General features: G+C 38.8%; 2 protein-coding genes across 4 annotated transcripts in view; both read left to right on the forward strand.

Moving 5' to 3' along the window:
- Nucleotides 1-4,878: 4,878 nt before the first annotated feature.
- On the forward strand, nucleotides 4,879-11,585 carry slc20a1a (solute carrier family 20 member 1a). Its single transcript, XM_074670830.1, has 11 exons — nucleotides 4,879-4,986; nucleotides 5,960-6,578; nucleotides 6,698-6,838; nucleotides 6,940-7,025; nucleotides 8,152-8,248; nucleotides 9,452-9,571; nucleotides 9,946-10,146; nucleotides 10,249-10,723; nucleotides 10,805-10,990; nucleotides 11,086-11,170; nucleotides 11,333-11,585. The coding sequence occupies exons 2-11, from the start codon at nucleotides 6,227-6,229 to the stop codon at nucleotides 11,486-11,488; spliced, it is 1,899 nt and encodes a 632-aa protein (XP_074526931.1). The 5' UTR covers nucleotides 4,879-4,986; nucleotides 5,960-6,226; the 3' UTR covers nucleotides 11,489-11,585.
- Nucleotides 11,586-14,661: 3,076 nt separating this feature from the next.
- dtx1 (deltex 1, E3 ubiquitin ligase) overlaps nucleotides 14,662-16,906 on the forward strand; it is a 72,821-nt gene continuing 70,576 nt past the window's right edge. For 2 of the 3 annotated variants that reach the window (XM_074669982.1, XM_074669980.1), the window contains exons 1-2: nucleotides 14,662-15,139; nucleotides 15,609-16,240. In XM_074669982.1, the coding sequence (XP_074526083.1) occupies nucleotides 15,982-16,240 (259 nt within the window). In that variant the 5' untranslated portion in view covers nucleotides 14,662-15,139; nucleotides 15,609-15,981. The remainder of the gene's footprint in view (nucleotides 15,140-15,608; nucleotides 16,241-16,906) is intronic. The other variant, XM_074669981.1, reaches the window with a different exon arrangement.

The raw sequence follows: 16,906 nt of genomic DNA on the forward strand, positions 1-16,906 counted from the left end.
AATTTGAGTTTATACTAACTATTCCTGAGAATGCAAACAGAAAAACTTCTCAAGCAGATGCACCAATTCTTATAATTGCTTGAGGCAACAATAAAAGATAATTACAATCCTGAATGGCTCCAACATGACAGAAAACATCATTTAACAGAGCTGACAGCAGCAATAGTAATTAAGTTTTTTCACCAAAGTACAGATGATTGGTTAAGTACTTGGGAAAGTTCTCGCTCTTTGTTTAGTCTGACAAAAGTTTGATGACTGGCAACAAAGCATGAAGCATTTAGTAAATAATCAGAATTACAGCTCTAATCTCCTGAGAACATGATTGCATTGAATGACTGTTGTAGAGCAGCATGATTCATTTCAGAGCTCCTGTTTCAACCTCTCTGTGTTTAAACGATCAAGGATAACTGTGTAATTGTTTCAATTATGACCGCTCTGTTATAGACAGCTGCGTGTTTCCTCTCCCCAACTGGTAGCTGTGTTTAACCAGACTGTGTCCAGTCCATATGATTTGAAACAAGCTGTTTAAATCAGATTTAGGCTAATTCCTGGTTTTGGTACATGTGCTCCATTGCTTTGAATAAACACATGTTTCATGAAACCAGAGAAGGAACACAGAAAACCTCACAAAGACTGCTCATGAAAATCTGTACACCGGGGGTCAAGGAAAGAGGGAATGAGAGCAGAAGTACACAGAGCGTCTTCTTCAGTAACACCACCACAGAATAAAAGGACTCATTTAATATCACACTTTAGTCTTTCCAAACTATCAGAGAAGCAAGTTTGTTATACAGCAGAAAAGTCATTCAGAAAGCTTCAAACATGAGACAGAGGCAGTTAAAAATAATCCAAGAGAAGATTAAAAAAAATAAAAACAATGAAAGATGTTAGTGCATGATAAAACTGATTTAAACACAAGTCTAAGATAAAAGTTCAGGGCTTCATAATTTAAGACATTTCACCACTCACCAGAGTTAACTCTGACTTTAACAAGTGTTACAGGTTATTTTGCCCATTGAATGAATCATTGAATGCAAACAGCCCTGCTTTATAGCCTAAAACCTCTTCCCTAAAGAAACCTCCTGATATGTATTATTATGTAAATACTAGAATATACCTTTTTACATGAACCCATCAGTTATATGTGTTCCTTATCTGATGGAAAGTAACCTGTACTTTCTCAACCTACATGAGGACTCCAACCTCAGTCAGACACTTTTCTAACATGAAAATACACTAATCTACCTGAATTTAAAGTAAAGATAATACTAAACATTAAAACATTACCTATTCTTTATACTCTGTCGTACCCATTAATTTTGTACTGACCTGCAGTTAATGGTCTCATGGACTCTGTCAGTTGATGATTGTGACACCTAAGTGTCAGTGTTGTTTTCAGTAGTCATCAGACCAGTGTTTCTCAGATGTCTGGCAGTGATCACAGCCTTTGTTGCATATAGTACATGCTCTACTGGCTATGACGGCACTGATCAATAGCACAACGGACTTTTCTCATCATATGCTGATTACTGCCATGAAAACTGTGGTTCTTTGAATTATAATAAAAGCAACACAGTTAAACCCCTCATCGTTGAAAAAATAAACTGAGTCCTGAAAAATTCTGAATATATAAGTTTATTAGATTTTGTGTTGTATTATCAAACTATTTAGCAACTTAAGATATTAACAAAAGCCTGTTTCATTAAAACAACAATTCCTGCCTCTATACGGGAGGGGATTTTAAAGAAGCAGAACAATGATAACACTCAGGTAAATTTCGAATATCTTAACCTTTAAAAGCCTAACCAATCAAAAAATAGCCAGGATTTTTTTTTTCAAACTGAGATGTTTATTAACCCTTTTTAAAAAGCCAAAAAAAATGCTTTATGATTTTGTTTATAATTTTTTTTGTTTTGTATGACACTTGATAAATTGGATTTTGACATGTTATTGGTAAAGGTTTTAGTAACTGTGCATTTTTTTCTATGCAGAAAATACTTATTTAAAAATGATTACAATTTAGATTCTAATCTTACAACAACTTAAAAAAAAAAGAGGGGGTGTTGATTATGAGGGAATGCAGCCATTTCGAAAAAGGCCAATAGACAACTTCAGCTGCCTGTAGTGGAATGACAATCCTCAAGGGATGGGAATGCATGCACAGTTTTTGCTTTGTTTTTTTTAAAACAGGGTTTTTAAGGAAACCACTTGTCATTAGGGATGGGCACCAAATTAAGTAATTTAATTTCAGATACCAACAGAATTCTGTCAAAAGTATCGGGTACCGATTCAAGTAAAATCAAAAGGTACCTATACACATCCTTGTGACTATAAGATAATAGCAGAGAGTGGGGATTTTCCATGCTGGCCATGAACACAGCATTGCAAGGTTATATATTGAAGAGTAAATATGTGTAATTGAAAAAAAAAAAAAAGTACTTCATTATTAAACAAATTGATATTTTTTACCACATAAACACAAAAAAGTTCCAAAAATCAGTACCGCTGAGTACCTGTACTGACTGCCAGGTACCGGGCATTGGTACTGTATTGTTTCAAATGTAAAAGGTACCCATCCCTACTTGTCATGTTGATGAGATGCAGGTATTTGAAACTCATGTATCAAATATGATATGTTTGGCAATAAAATGTATTGAAATGTATTGAATGCAAAAGTAAAAGCTCCAGTGAGGAATCGCATCAACTTGCCTGCCCTTCTGACAAGATTCACATTTTTGTTGAATTTATCTGGTTCACAAATGACTTAAGACAAAAAAAATATTGTTCTACTTCCTTTTAATCACTTCTTCTGAAAGCTTTCCTACAGCAATGATTTCAAAGATTTATTTCAGTTCAGTTAAAAACTTCTCACAGGGTTGTTAAGAGCAGGAAAAGAAGACACATGGCCCAAAAAGCAGCTCAGCAGAATGTAATTTGTGCAGTTTTAATGTAAATACAGCATGAGCATAGCACAGTAATCACATTCACACAGAGTCTACCTGGATTTTTCTTTAGATTTTAGAAAAGTTTCTTCCAGTCCTGCTGAGTCATAGTGTGTTAGGTGCAGGATGGTTTAAATGTGGGCTGGCAGGGATTTAAGGATATATAGTGAAAAACTATAGCGTAGAAAGAATTTAATGCCAGCTGAATGCCCAAAACACAGTTCAACTCTTGACAAAAGTGAAATTTAATCTAAAATAATTGCTTCACTTGTTTATGTCACAGGATGAGCTCATTATCACTCCTTAACTGTAACTGGAGCGTGGAATAGAAGCTCCAGTCTGGTGCAGGTTAATAATGTGCTGAATTTTTCCACTAACTTCACATTTCCTCTCATTAGAGCTGTGAGCCACTACCATACAAAGTTGTCACAAGTTGCAGAGAGGTCAGAATATTCCACACTGGCAGCATTTGTGTGCACGTGTTGACTTGTCGGATGTCACAGACCCAAACTGAATCATTCGACAGGTGCCAGTACTTCTTAATAAATGAGTAATCAGGAGGAACTTATCAGCAGATTTGGAGGCAGTGTAGCAGTTCGGAAAAGAGCCAAAGAGTGCTGACGCTGAGGGAGGCCAGACGCTCTACTGAAGCTGCTCATTACAGAGACCATTCATGTTAAATAACAGGTTGATCAGTAACAGTCTGTAAGTGTTGCTTCATGTTCTGCTTAGCAACATGTATACAGGTGGTTATCTATAGCAATGACTACGGTTAAATCTAATGCTTCACTCTTATTGATATCCCTACACCCCAAGAAAGAGGCACAAAAAATGAACAGACAAGGAAGTGAAAGGTCTGGATGGCAAACATAAAAAAATGTCCCACTTAATGTCTGAACTCTTCAGACTAGAGGTCTTCACCAGGGGTCCTTGTCCCCTAAGGGGTCCATGGAGGCATTAGGGGGTCAATGACATTTTTGGTTAATTAGGCAAATTTTTATATTTTCAGATATTTGTTACTCTCTACTCACTTTGCAAACATTTCAAATTAAAATATATAAACCTGTGTATTTTATTTTAGATTAAAAGTAGCTTGCTATAAAACTGCTGGGACATGCCAAAGTGCAAAAAGTTAAATAGAAGTCTGTAAATTTTATCTAAAAATGAAAAAATGTCACTTTTTTGGAGGCAATATCCACTTTCTTCATTTGAACACATTCAAATAATGCAGAAAACAGTAAATAAAACATATACAATGATTCCAACTTGTAATACAGTATCTGTGTTATGTTAGAATTACAATAGTCAAATGCTCTTTTGGTAACTTGCTAGAGAATTATTTTTTGTTATTTTTGGTTTGCATTAAAAAAATATATCAGAAAACATTTCAAGACTAAGAGTATAACAGCATTTCTGATATTTCTACTGTAAATCCTTAATATTAAGTTTGGCCGGTAGGTGGCACCAGAGCAAAGGCCATGCAGCCAAATATTAAGACCACTTGTGGTCATTTTAACACCTATTTTCTCCACTTTGAGTTTCTTTATTTGTTTTACGCAAAATAATTTAAACTAAACATAGTATCTCGGAGTATTATGGGAATATTACACTGATTTTACAAAAACAATACACCCTCATTACCGTAAACACTTTGTAGCCTTAAATACTTTAATCGTTTCTTCTTCAGGCACAAGAAGGAGATATATTCAGGCAAAACAAAGGACACATCTGTCTCCATGGGAGTTTGGGGAAATTTTGAGGGTTTTGCGTTTAAAGTAGCATAATCAGTGAAAACAGTCATTATTTCTCCATGTCTACAAACACGTTAAACATTAGCTTTTTGGGCAGCAGTGGTCTCATGACCGGACTGTGAAGGCGTGTACTCACTCAGCTTATTATATAAAGCGACCTTCAACAGGAGCGTCCAAACAGCGCAGTCTACGGCTCTAACTTACATCCTCTGAGTGACTGGTACACCTCACCTGGCTGGTTCCCACCTGTTAGCAGGACAGTGAACTGCTCCTAAGCATACAACGCTTCACCTGTGAGTATAATTCACATTACCCTGTGTTTTTATTCTTAAAGTTTGTTTCTTTTCGGTATTTTGGGCTACGTCGCTCCATTTGAATTATGCAATAGCAGCTAAGCAGATTAACATACCGTTATTTTCTATATTCATGGTGAGTTTGTCAAAAAATCAGTCCAGGCTACTCTAAGTGGACCCATTATTCACAGCTTAAATGTTTTAATCATGTGAATTTATTGTGTGTGTATTTTTTTTATTATCAGGAACTTGAGATTTTTTACTGTTAGTGTCAATGTTACTATAAGGCTAGACCTGTGGAATGTTAACTTTATTATATAAATGGATATTTACTGGCTTAATTCCCAGCAGTTACTGTTCCAAAGTCTGAGTAAATCCTGTTTAAACACCCCAGGAGATAAAGACCAATTTAAAGTACTTTACAGTTGATATTAAGTTAGTGTTGTACAACTTGTCCACAACATGTCTTAATGGAATAATTCATAAAATATTAACATTGAAAGGAAAAATCACAGTGATATCGTTGAACAAGTTATGAATACTTGTTAGAACACTTTGTTGAAATGTTACTCTGAGTCTTCCCCTTGTTGGTAATGTGACGTAACTTCTCGACTGGCTGAAACAAACTCTGCTGCACATGTGAAGCACTTCCAGTGAATTCTGACGGTGACTTTAAACTTGGGTAAGATTAAGTCAGCTCTCCACAGCCCCCCTGTGCAGTCAGATAACTCAACAGTAATGCCGTGCTCTGGGCAAAACCACAATGACTTACACCACTAATGACTTATTACTGATATAAAACACTACATCATAACCACTTCCCTCTGCCACAGCACGCTGCTGTAAATCCTGCCTGTGGAACCACAGTAAGCTGTTGGGTCTCGTCAGTTTTGTTAATGTGTAACGTAACTGAGGCTTTGCTTATGAAGCAGTAAAAAAGACGAATTAACACATGTCTTATGTGTTTTTACAGAGTGTATCATCAGAGCCTCAACTTCAGGATGGACTTCTCTTCTGTTTTTATACGCTGTCATTTTATGATGAAGGCCACAAACATACGCAGCATACCAAGCTCTCAATGCAGTTTTAGTTTTTCCCGTTAGCACTTTAGACAGAACCAAGTGGTTCTCTAGCCTGTTTTTATTATCTGTAAAAATATTTATGAAACACACATTACCTCAAATCTTACTGTAAAAACCCATTTGGCTTGATTTTACCTTTGTTAACTTAAGAAATAGTAATGATGGATTCAACAACACTGTCGACGCTGGCTGCAGCCACCACAGTGGCTCTGTCCTCTCAGACTGACTTGTCAGGATACATGTGGCTGCTGGTGATCGGCTTCATCATCGCCTTCATCCTGGCCTTCTCTGTGGGGGCCAATGATGTGGCCAACTCCTTTGGTACTGCAGTGGGCTCCGGGGTGGTCACCCTGCGTCAGGCCTGCATCCTTGCCACCATCTTTGAAACAGTGGGCTCAGTGCTGCTGGGGGCAAAGGTCAGCGAGACCATTCGACAGGGAATCATCGACGTCCGGATGTACAACGGCTCTGAACACGTCCTGATGGCTGGGTCCATTAGTGCTATGTTTGGTGAGAGCTGCCATGCGTTGCATCGATATCATCTTCTTTACTCTGTCAGTGGGATATTTGACTCTTAGGTCATTAGAGCTGTCCTTTTTCATGTTTTGTTCTCCTTTTTTTTCCTGCAGGCTCTGCTGTGTGGCAGCTGGCTGCATCATTCCTGAAGCTCCCCATCTCTGGAACTCACTGTATTGTTGGAGCCACAATTGGGTTTTCCATGGTGGCCAGGGGTCACCAGGGGGTCAAATGGATAGAGATACTACGCATTGGTGAATATACATTTGTAGCCTGGAGTAAGATATTTCAAATTTAATGGAGCCGTTTGTTTAAGCTTATTTGTCTCTGCTCATGTGAATGTCTTTTGTTAAAGTGGCATCCTGGTTTCTGTCGCCTGTGCTGTCTGGCATCATGTCAGGAATCCTCTTCTATTTTGTTCGCAAATTCATCCTGAACAAGGTGAGCCAAACTAAAACTTACTGACACAAATTGTTATTGAGTCTAATTCCAGCTTACAGTGATGGGGAAAGTATTTCAAACTTAGCAGTAAAGACATAAGTCAAAACTCCTGTAAGGTGGTGGTAGGTAATAATGAAACAGACTGACAATGGATATTATGGATGCATTTTTGTGCCTTGCAAAAGTGAAAAACACTTCAGCAAAAAATAATGATCATCTCTGAAGAGCAAATTCACAAAAGCTATTAATCTTGCAAGAGGGTTGGTGTACAACACGCAGCAAAACAAGTCTTTTTTTTTACGTTTTCCTCTGCAGAGATTCACATTAAGTGATATAACTGACATTTATTTGGAGCAGGATGAGATCTTTAGTCAGAAAACACAACCTTTACATGCAAGAAGTTGTCATTTTTCACAGGGAGGAGCCAAAATCAACACAAGCTAAAACTTTCTGACAGGGGCTTTGAAGAAGCAGTGTAATAAAACAAATAGACCATGTTAACCCAATAAAACTGTGTTTAAAATAAAAAAAAAACTGAAGCAGAACTTCTCAGGTTGTATCATAAACTGAAAAAGTTTCATTCAACAGAAAAAAATCTCTTTAACAGATAAGATCAAACGCAACATTAGTAGACCTAAAGCAGTGTTTTATTGAGTTATACTTTATAATGTAGTTAAATGAAGTGGTTCCAAACCTAGGGGTCCTGTTCCCTAAAAGGGTCATGGGATGTTCCTGGAGGGTTGTGAGATGATCAAATTGGATCAGAGGAAGAAAAAAAAAGCTTTTATAACAATTAATTTAATATTTATTCTTTCCACTTATTTCTTTCTTTAAAAAAAAATCATCCCCTAAGACTTTTGTGCTTTAAAAGTGTCAATAACTTTAAAGTATTAAATATGAGATATTTGTTAAGTGCTATTTAAAAGCCATTTTCAGGCACAGGTCTTTGCACTCATTTTTTTAAAGATCTATCCCAGAAAGGCTGGTTTTAGTTTTGAAAAGGTCATGCCAATAATGCGTATTAAGTGTTTTAGAACTTACTCATAAGGTAAATATTTACTACAGCTGTGTGACCAGACTCGAGGATCTAAAAGTCCAAAGTTTGATGTTATGTTGCTCTCCACAGACTGACCCTGTGCCTAACGGCCTCAGAGCTCTGCCCATCTTCTACGCCATCACGATGGGGATCAACCTCTTCTCCATCATGTTCACCGGGGCACCAAGTGAGGAACATTTACACACTTTACACACATGGTTCTTCCAGTCTTCACTGGCTACACAAACACAGCAGCTTTTCAACTCCTCTTTGAGTAAGAAGAGGTCTGAATGATGACAAAGAGGGTGACAAAAGACGTGAAACATTTTAATTCAAATCTTAGACGGATGCTTTCACGAACATTTCTGAAAATATTTCATGAACCATAAATATTTTTCCATTCCAGTTTTATGTGAATAACACCTTTCAAAACAAAGTTCAAGGGTGCTTGACAATCAATAAATACAGTTAAGAAAACATCAATCAAACAATGTAATAGAAGTAAAAAGTCTAAAATAAAAAGAAATACAATAAAAGTTTGTGTTAAGGAGAGGTTTAAAAGATGATTCTGAGTTTTCAGGGAGTTCTCTGAGGCCAGAGCAGCAATGGCTCAGTCCCCTTTAAAGACCAGTCTGGATTTAGGAACTACCAGTAGGGCCCTGCTGGAGAATCTCAGGCAATGATCAGGCTCATTAGGAAGAACTAGCTCACATATATAAGCAGATGAAAAATTTGTTACACTAACCTGGAATATGACACTTTGCTCTAAAAGTTCGAGTTTAGCTAGTCTGTGTTAGCATCTGCCAAAAGTGAAAATAGTGAAAGTGTCTCTGACAGAGTGTCCTCAGTTTACTATCACTTGGCACGTGACATGTGTTCCTCTGTCACTGACTGATAGGAGTGTGTAATGCCACTGATACAGTTTCTGTTGGGACACACTGACACGCCGAGGCAGCCCGTCATGACATTCAGTGTCGTCCTTTTTGGCCCTTTTTGGTCTTTTTTTTCTGAAAAATAACATTTTTTGAAACTTCTCATCTCATTACAAAGGAAACCATGTGTTCTGCTTTTATATCACACGTTGTGTCTATGGAATTTATTTTTTTAAATAATAAAGCTACAACAAGTTATTACAAAAACACAAATAAATTAACGAATGTATTCTTTCTTAAACAATAAGTTTCCTGCATTAAAATGCCAGAGATGTATTTGATGCTTCAATGTGTCTGAAGGTACAGAGAGCGAAAACATCAACACTCTTCTCTCATTAATGTTCATTTTGAAAGTGAAAGCAAAGAAATTTAAGAGGTAGGTAATTTTTTTCTCCTCACGTGTGACGCATTTCTCCTCTACTTGTGTGTCCGTGTGTGTGTGTGTGTGTGTGTTTTAGTGCTGGGCTTCGACAGAGTGCCGTGGTGGGGGACGCTGTGCATTTCACTGGGATGTGCACTCGTCACAGCTCTTGTCGTTTGGTTCATTGTCTGTCCACGACTCAAAAAGAAAATGAAACGTAAGATAAACTCACACAATCACAAAATACATGTTGAATAAAAAAAATACTTCTATGTTTAGTGTTAAGTGTTGATAAAACAAAGTTTGGTGACTGCATTTGTAAAGTGTTGCACAAAGGAAACTTCACTGGTCTTGTGCATGAGTTTTCTGAGTTTGACTTTTCATTGTTAGATCATCTGAAGTTTTTCTACTTTAGATACATTTGTCTTAATTTTTTTTTGTAGAATTTTTTGTTTGATATAAGATGTTGAGTCTGTTACAGTGGATTTTACCCTTGTTAGTTTGCCGTCCAGCTAAGGAATGTATAGGCGACCTGACCCTAAAGCATCAGTCAAAGGAGAGGGTGTCTTGACTGTTTGTTATACTCTCCAGGAGAAACAGCTCCTGCTCCCTGTGAGACTCCTCTAATGGATAAGACCACCAGTAAGCCTGCGCCTGCTGAGCATCCCTCTCTACCACCAGGCCCCCAGCCTCAGAGCCCCCCTGTGGACAGTGAGAAAGTGGCCTTCAAACTCGGAGGCTCGGAGGAAACTGATTTGGACATGGAGACCAAAGATTTGGATCTGAGTAATGGTGGGTGATGATTTGCTTTGAGTAAATCATCAAATCTATGGGTGGTTGGATTTTGAGGTTTGAGTTTCTGAACAGTTTTTCAGTGAACACTTTGTTTCGTAGGACTGAACGGCAGCGTTGGCACAATGATGATCACTGATCCTCACAGTGGACGCTCTCACACCATCCATAAAGACTCTGGCCTCTACAAAGACCTGCTGCACAAGCTCCACATGGCTAAGGTTGGAGACTGCATCGGTGACAGTGACACAGAGGAGCGACCCATCAGGAGGAACAACAGCTACACCTCCTACACCATGGCAATCTACGGCATCCAAGGAGATCCTAAATACAAGGACGTGGATGATGGTGGACTGCAGAGGAGATCCAGAGTGGACAGCTACAGCAGCTACAGCTCTGCCGTGACCAACGGGAGCGCCGCCCAGGATGGAAGTGTGACACAGGAAGCAGACAAGGAGCTGGCTCTGGAGGAGGATGAACTGGAGGTGGATCAGCCGTCTGTGTCTTTGCTCTTTCAGTTCCTGCAGATCCTCACGGCTTGCTTTGGCTCGTTTGCTCACGGTGGCAACGATGTCAGGTACATGAAGGGAGTTTTCACCTGAGTTATTGATGTAGTTGTGTTACATAGAGAACTCACACCAGCTGTTTTCCTCACCAGCAATGCCATTGGTCCATTGGTGGCTCTGTGGCTTTTATATGAAAGTGGCTCTGTGATGTCCAACGCACCAACACCCATTTGGTTGCTTCTTTATGGTGGAGTGGGAATCTGCGCTGGACTCTGGGTGTGGGGACGAAGAGTAATCCAGACTATGGGCAAAGACCTCACACCCATTACACCCTCCAGGTAGAACACACATCATTCACATCTCAAAACTACCAGAAAGGAGAAATATCATGCAGTGAAAGTGCAGTAATGTTTTCTGCTTCCTTCTAATTTAGTGGATTCAGCATTGAGCTAGCTTCAGCCATCACGGTTGTTGTGGCGTCCAACATCGGCCTCCCTGTGAGCACGACCCACTGCAAGGTAATCAAACTCAAAACGAGATGATAAGTAAAGCTGGTTATGCTAAAGTTGGAAAACCTCACGTGACAAAAGAAAAACAGCAGTTTTATTTTGGATTGAATGAGTTTTGGAGGAGTGCTCGGTTGTGACTTGTGGTTTAATTTTGTAATCATGTGATCACAGGTGGGATCCGTGGTAGCCGTGGGGTGGCTCCGCTCCAGGAAATCTGTTGACTGGCGTCTGTTCAGGAACATCTTCATCGCCTGGTTTGTTACAGTTCCCATCTCTGGGCTGATCAGTGCTGCCATCATGGCGCTCTTCATTTACGTTGTTCTGTGAGCCTCTGACTCTGACTGTTCAGCTCCACCATCACCTGATCTGATGTACCGCCACTTTGATATTCTTAATATCACTCGATGTGAGTTCAAGCCGCTGAAGTGACCTGACAGGAACATGTTCCTGACTGATGGGATTCAAACATCCTGAGTCTGTGATCCTGTATATCTCAATGTACATTTGTATAAAGTCATGTTTTATTGAAAATCAAAACATCACATTTTTGATAATGGATAACAGTTACATGTTTGAATATTTTGATGTAAAAAAAAAAACACAAAGAGTTTCTTGATATACCATGAATAAATGTATTTTACTCTAAACATTTTTGTGACTTTGTTGATTAAAAAAAGGAATCAGAAAAAGATTCATTTCGTATGAATTCTTACCAAAACATACACATGGTTAGTAATCTTCTTACCTCATGTTGTTGATGGATAGATTTATGTTTGTTTTTTGATTATGTTTCCAGTTGTTTTATAACTTTCATAAATACAGTCAATTAAACTTTTGACTTGGAATAGCATTTCGAACGAATCCTCAAATGTTTATTTAAATATTTTTGTATTTCATATTTTCTTTTTCATTTTGTATCACTCTGTAATTGTACATGGGCTATTATATTTGTTATTGAAAAACAACTTAAAATGTTTTATATTCTTCTTTTTTAAACAAAAACAAACAAACAAACAAGAGCCAAACTTTGCTACCTTTGCTGATGTCAGCTGAAAACCCCATTACTTGTGGTTCATCAAAAATATTTCCCATGAGTTCATTTCCATGTTGAGGGGTTTAACTTCCACAGACAGCCACATGATGGGGATGTCCTCTAGATAAATAACTGAGGCACTTTCTTGGGTTTGAGGTTCCAGAGATTTTAATTCTCCATCACCGTCAGATTAACTACTCAGTGGTAATTATGCTGTAACCTAAATGACACCAGGCTCCCAAAGGTCGCACTTTGATTTTCTGGTAAATTATGAAACAAAACTAAAGAAAGAGTCTGTCTTGTAAAAGGACACTCAGACAAGAATAATGAAATTTACCCATAGCTTTGGATGGAGTCAAGTCCACACCTTCTAATGCAACCAGCCCTGTTTGAGTATAGAGCTTAAGGTTTCAAAGACAGCAACGTTCAGTCAGACTAACCTGTAAACTACAATGAAAGGAGTATTTTAATCTGTGATTTTGTGTTTTTCATTTATTTCATTATCATTTTAAAAGTTGAATACAGGCCTTGTTTTGCAACTTTTAGTGCACTGTATGTACAGGTTTGTGTATGTACAGTTCAGGCACAGATATTTTGCACTTCTGTGTGAATATGAGGAGGGAAAGTTGAGGTTTATATGAGACAATGATGCAGGTTATTCCAAATGTTTTTAACAAAAATTGATTTAGACCTGACTTTCTACAATATACACACACATATTCATACATACATCCATAGCCTGTCCATTTTATAATGAGGTCAAAAAAAAAAAAAAAAAAAAATCCAGCTGTATTTCAAACAAAGCTGTGACGCTGTCAGTTATGTGTAAATCTAAATGTTTCCTCTTTCATTTGCAGAATCATAATTTTGGCAGCAGGTGGCACTGTTGCTAAATGTTACATCTTCACAGTTTTCCTGGAAACAATCCTGTTGGTCATAAATTTGTGAATTTTTTTGCCAGTTGTTATTGTAATTTATACTAAACATATCTCCCAGAAATGGCAAACACTATATTTCAAATCCGTCATGCAGAGTTCAAATAAAATCCTACCCTAAAAACACTGAGCCATTTGAGAAAAGACACAATCCTGTCTTTCATCTCATAGAAAAATAAGTCACAACATTTTTATCTTATATAGTCTCATCACAAAAGCATTACTCTTTTTTTTTTTCCAGAATTTGGGGATATTTAAACAACACACTCATGCTATGCAGTTTTAACAGGCACACGACGTGTTTAATGGTTACTCTGGTTGTAGAGGACTTTCAGATTATGATCCATGTCCAGAGCTGGGTCCAGACCTCTTTGACTAAGGGGACTACACAGGGGTACTGAAACATTCAGGGGTTGTATGAAGTGAATGTATACACACATACATGGATAGCATTTTACCCTGTTCAGTCTTCCCTAGTCATACATTCTGAATCTATTAAAATTTAAGTATCATACAAATTTAATATTTCTCTGAATAGTTTTTTGTGTGTGTGTGTGTTTAATACAGCATATGAGGAAACACATAAATCAGACTGTGGGAGCCCACTTGTGATACTCATTGGAATATGGAATCAGTGATCTCTTTCAATCATGTTTTATGAAAATAAGTTGTAGATTCTATCTCTACAATTTTCAGTACTAACAAAAACAAAATGTGCAAGATCTAAATCCTGAGAAAAATATCAGAAGCCTGTTTCAACACAACTTGAATAGTTGCTGTCTGGATAACACCTACCTTTAAAAGGTAAATATCCAATCATTATGTTGGATTTTTCAGGTGGCACTTAAGGTGGCCAATCAGGTTTCAAGGAGGCACGCGCTACCACTGCCCTTAGTGCTGCTCGTAAGTCATTTTAAATATATAAAATTGACGTCTGACCATGTCTGGTTCTTATAAAATGTAATCAGTGTCCTTCTGTATGACAATTACAGTCTTAGTTTAAGCAGGGGCCTCCTCTTAAAATTTATTAAAACCCACCTCATGTTCTGGATTACATTTTCTAATTTAATTTCATTTAAGTCTTATTTTCTTTAAATGTATTTGATTTCTGGTTTATGTATCGACTGTGCTTTTTTCTCAATTCTTTTATCTTCCTTTCCTTTAAACATTTTTCCCATTGGTTGTTAAATATCTGAAGGTTAGACCATCAAGTATGTTTGCTTTATTATGTCAAGAAAGGGGCTGGTATTAATAAGTTTTCCTTCTTCCTGCCCCTTTTCCATCATGAAATGGAAAATTTGATAGAACTTCTAAATGTACAGTGTGTGACCTGTAATTTCATGATACGGAATAAATGAAGAAAAAAAAAACATTTTCCCATTAATGTTAACACTATATCCGGTATCTCTTCATCTATCACTCTTCATTCCGCTTTCATTGCTATCACGTATCAACGGGGATTTTATTTTGAAATATCATATTGTACCGGAAGTCATACTTTTTTTTTTGTTTTGTTTTCTTGTAATTGACACTTTGGATAATTTTCAACGCTGACCATACAGGTGCGCCCGGACATTTGTGCGTGATTTTCGTGGAGTAAGAATTGCGTGGTGAGCGTGAATGCGTGCTGTTTGGCGCTATTGTCAGAAGACCTCGTGCACGGCGGAGTGTCTGCACATCAGACCCTGAGCACCGAGCAACTGGGGCATGCATCCACTTTAACACAGCGGACCAACAAGCTGCTGTAGTCTGTGGCATATTCGCGAGAATAAAACGACGTATTGTTTTTTTTCTGCTGGATTACTGGAGCAGCAGGAGGAGGAGGCTTTGGGGAAAGATTCGAGCTCCTCGGATAAACTGCAACGTAAGGATCACAGCTGTGAACGACAGGTGCGTTTTCAAATTTGCACCTCGTTTTTTTTTTTTCTTTTGCGATCTGATTTTCGGTCGGAGCCTGTGAGATGCAGCCTCTACCTGACAGATGTGTGGCAACAGAACTGCAGCCTACAGGTTTGTATCGACACAACGTAGTCGTGCGTGTCATGCATGCCTCGAAAAGCAGATTTTGATTAGTGCTTGAGTGATTTGATGCCATCCAGATATCTTAAAAGCAACAGAGAGTGTGCCTTGCGCTTCATTTACGGCACCTGAGCAGCTTTCTATGTGCTAAATGTCTGATATTCTGCCTGTTAGGATCATGATCCGGCTCCTAATGCACACTGATGTGCCCCCTCTACTCCAATCTAATGACAATGACAGTTATTTCCCCGCTCAGGGTGGCTCATGTACAATATTTGTCACAACACTTTAAGTAAACAGAATCGCCTGGAGGTACAGGCCACTGATGGGACTCTGGCAAAGAGCTGGTTGTGTTTTCATCACATCCTCTGAGACATAATGTGTCTGATGAGAAATAACTCAGGGGAGAAATCACAGCATTTGTTTACCAGGATGTTTCTGCTTCTTGTCTTTTACTCAGAGAGCCTGTCTTCCTGCTGCTGATCTGCTGTGTTTGGATGTGGAGCACTGAGATTGCTACAACTGCAAATTTTATCATCACCTTCATCATTAACGTCTGCCACTTCAGACACGGCAAGACTCCAGAGGACCGTGGCTGCTTTTTGGCTGATCCAAGCTCCAGCAGTCATAGTACCTGCAGACGATGGCTCGAGCTGAGCTGCTCTCCTGAAAGCAGCATGAGATAATTGAGGACTAACTTGTTTAATTGCTGATTCAAGCTTTGTTTCCCCCCCTCTCTATTTGGCGCTGAACAACATGCTCCAGTGTGTCAGCTGACTGACACGGTTGCAGTGCTGTTTGAGCCGGGGACAAGCTCAGTCACAGCAGAGGAGATGGCTCGTCCAGGAACAGGGCTGCTGGTGCCCGTCAACGGGCTGGGGTACCCACCTCAGAATCTGGCCCGGGTGGTGGTCTGGGAGTGGCTGAATGAACACGGGCGATGGAGGCCCTACAGTGCGGCTGTCTGCCACCATATTGAGAACGTATTGAAGGGGGATGCTCGGGGGACTGTAGTCCTGGGGCAGGTGGATGGACAACTCTCTCCTTACGTCATTGACCTGCAGTCCATGCACCAGTTCCGACAGGACACAGGTAAGAGGAAGCTCCCTGTTTCTGTGATGCTGATGTAAACACAATAGTTATCTTTACATTAAGCAGACGATTGCCTGAAGAAATGTTTATTATACAAAAATCAATAGATTGTATTTTACTGACCTCCCTTCAGATCATGTCACTTGTGGTTGCTACACAAATCTTATGTAACTTTAAGCAGAATGAATCAGAGTCCTGGGTGTCCCGTCTGCTTTGGGACTCATATAAACAAGCCACAGGTTGAGTTTAGAAGTGTTTCAACAAACAGGACACAAACATGCCAGATGACAACACTGTGACAGTAAATTATTCACCCAAGAGTGTATTTATGCGGCTGCTGGAATGCCATGACCTTGCCAAATGTCACCACGTTGGAGAGGCTGTGCGTTCACCAGGCAGATGAGAGCTGGAGCTGAGTGAGAGCTACACACGCTGCACACATTACCGAGAAACCAAGAATCATCCCCCTGCTTTTAAAGGATAAGAAAAACAACAATCATTGTTTTGATAGTCATTGTAAATCACTGGTAGGAAGATTATTTTTTTGCCAGTAATTCCTGCTGCTGACTTACTCCACAGGGTGTAAGACATACAAGACGTATAAGGCATTGAATAATTAGCATTAGGATTAAAAGCCTGAAAGGTCTTTGAAAAGTGTTCCTTGTT

Source organism: Halichoeres trimaculatus, unplaced genomic scaffold, assembly GCF_033239565.1.
Source record: "Halichoeres trimaculatus isolate MK-OKI-2021-1 unplaced genomic scaffold, fHalTri1.1 fHalTri1_scaffold_5, whole genome shotgun sequence".
Lineage (NCBI taxonomy): Eukaryota > Metazoa > Chordata > Actinopteri > Labriformes > Labridae > Halichoeres > Halichoeres trimaculatus.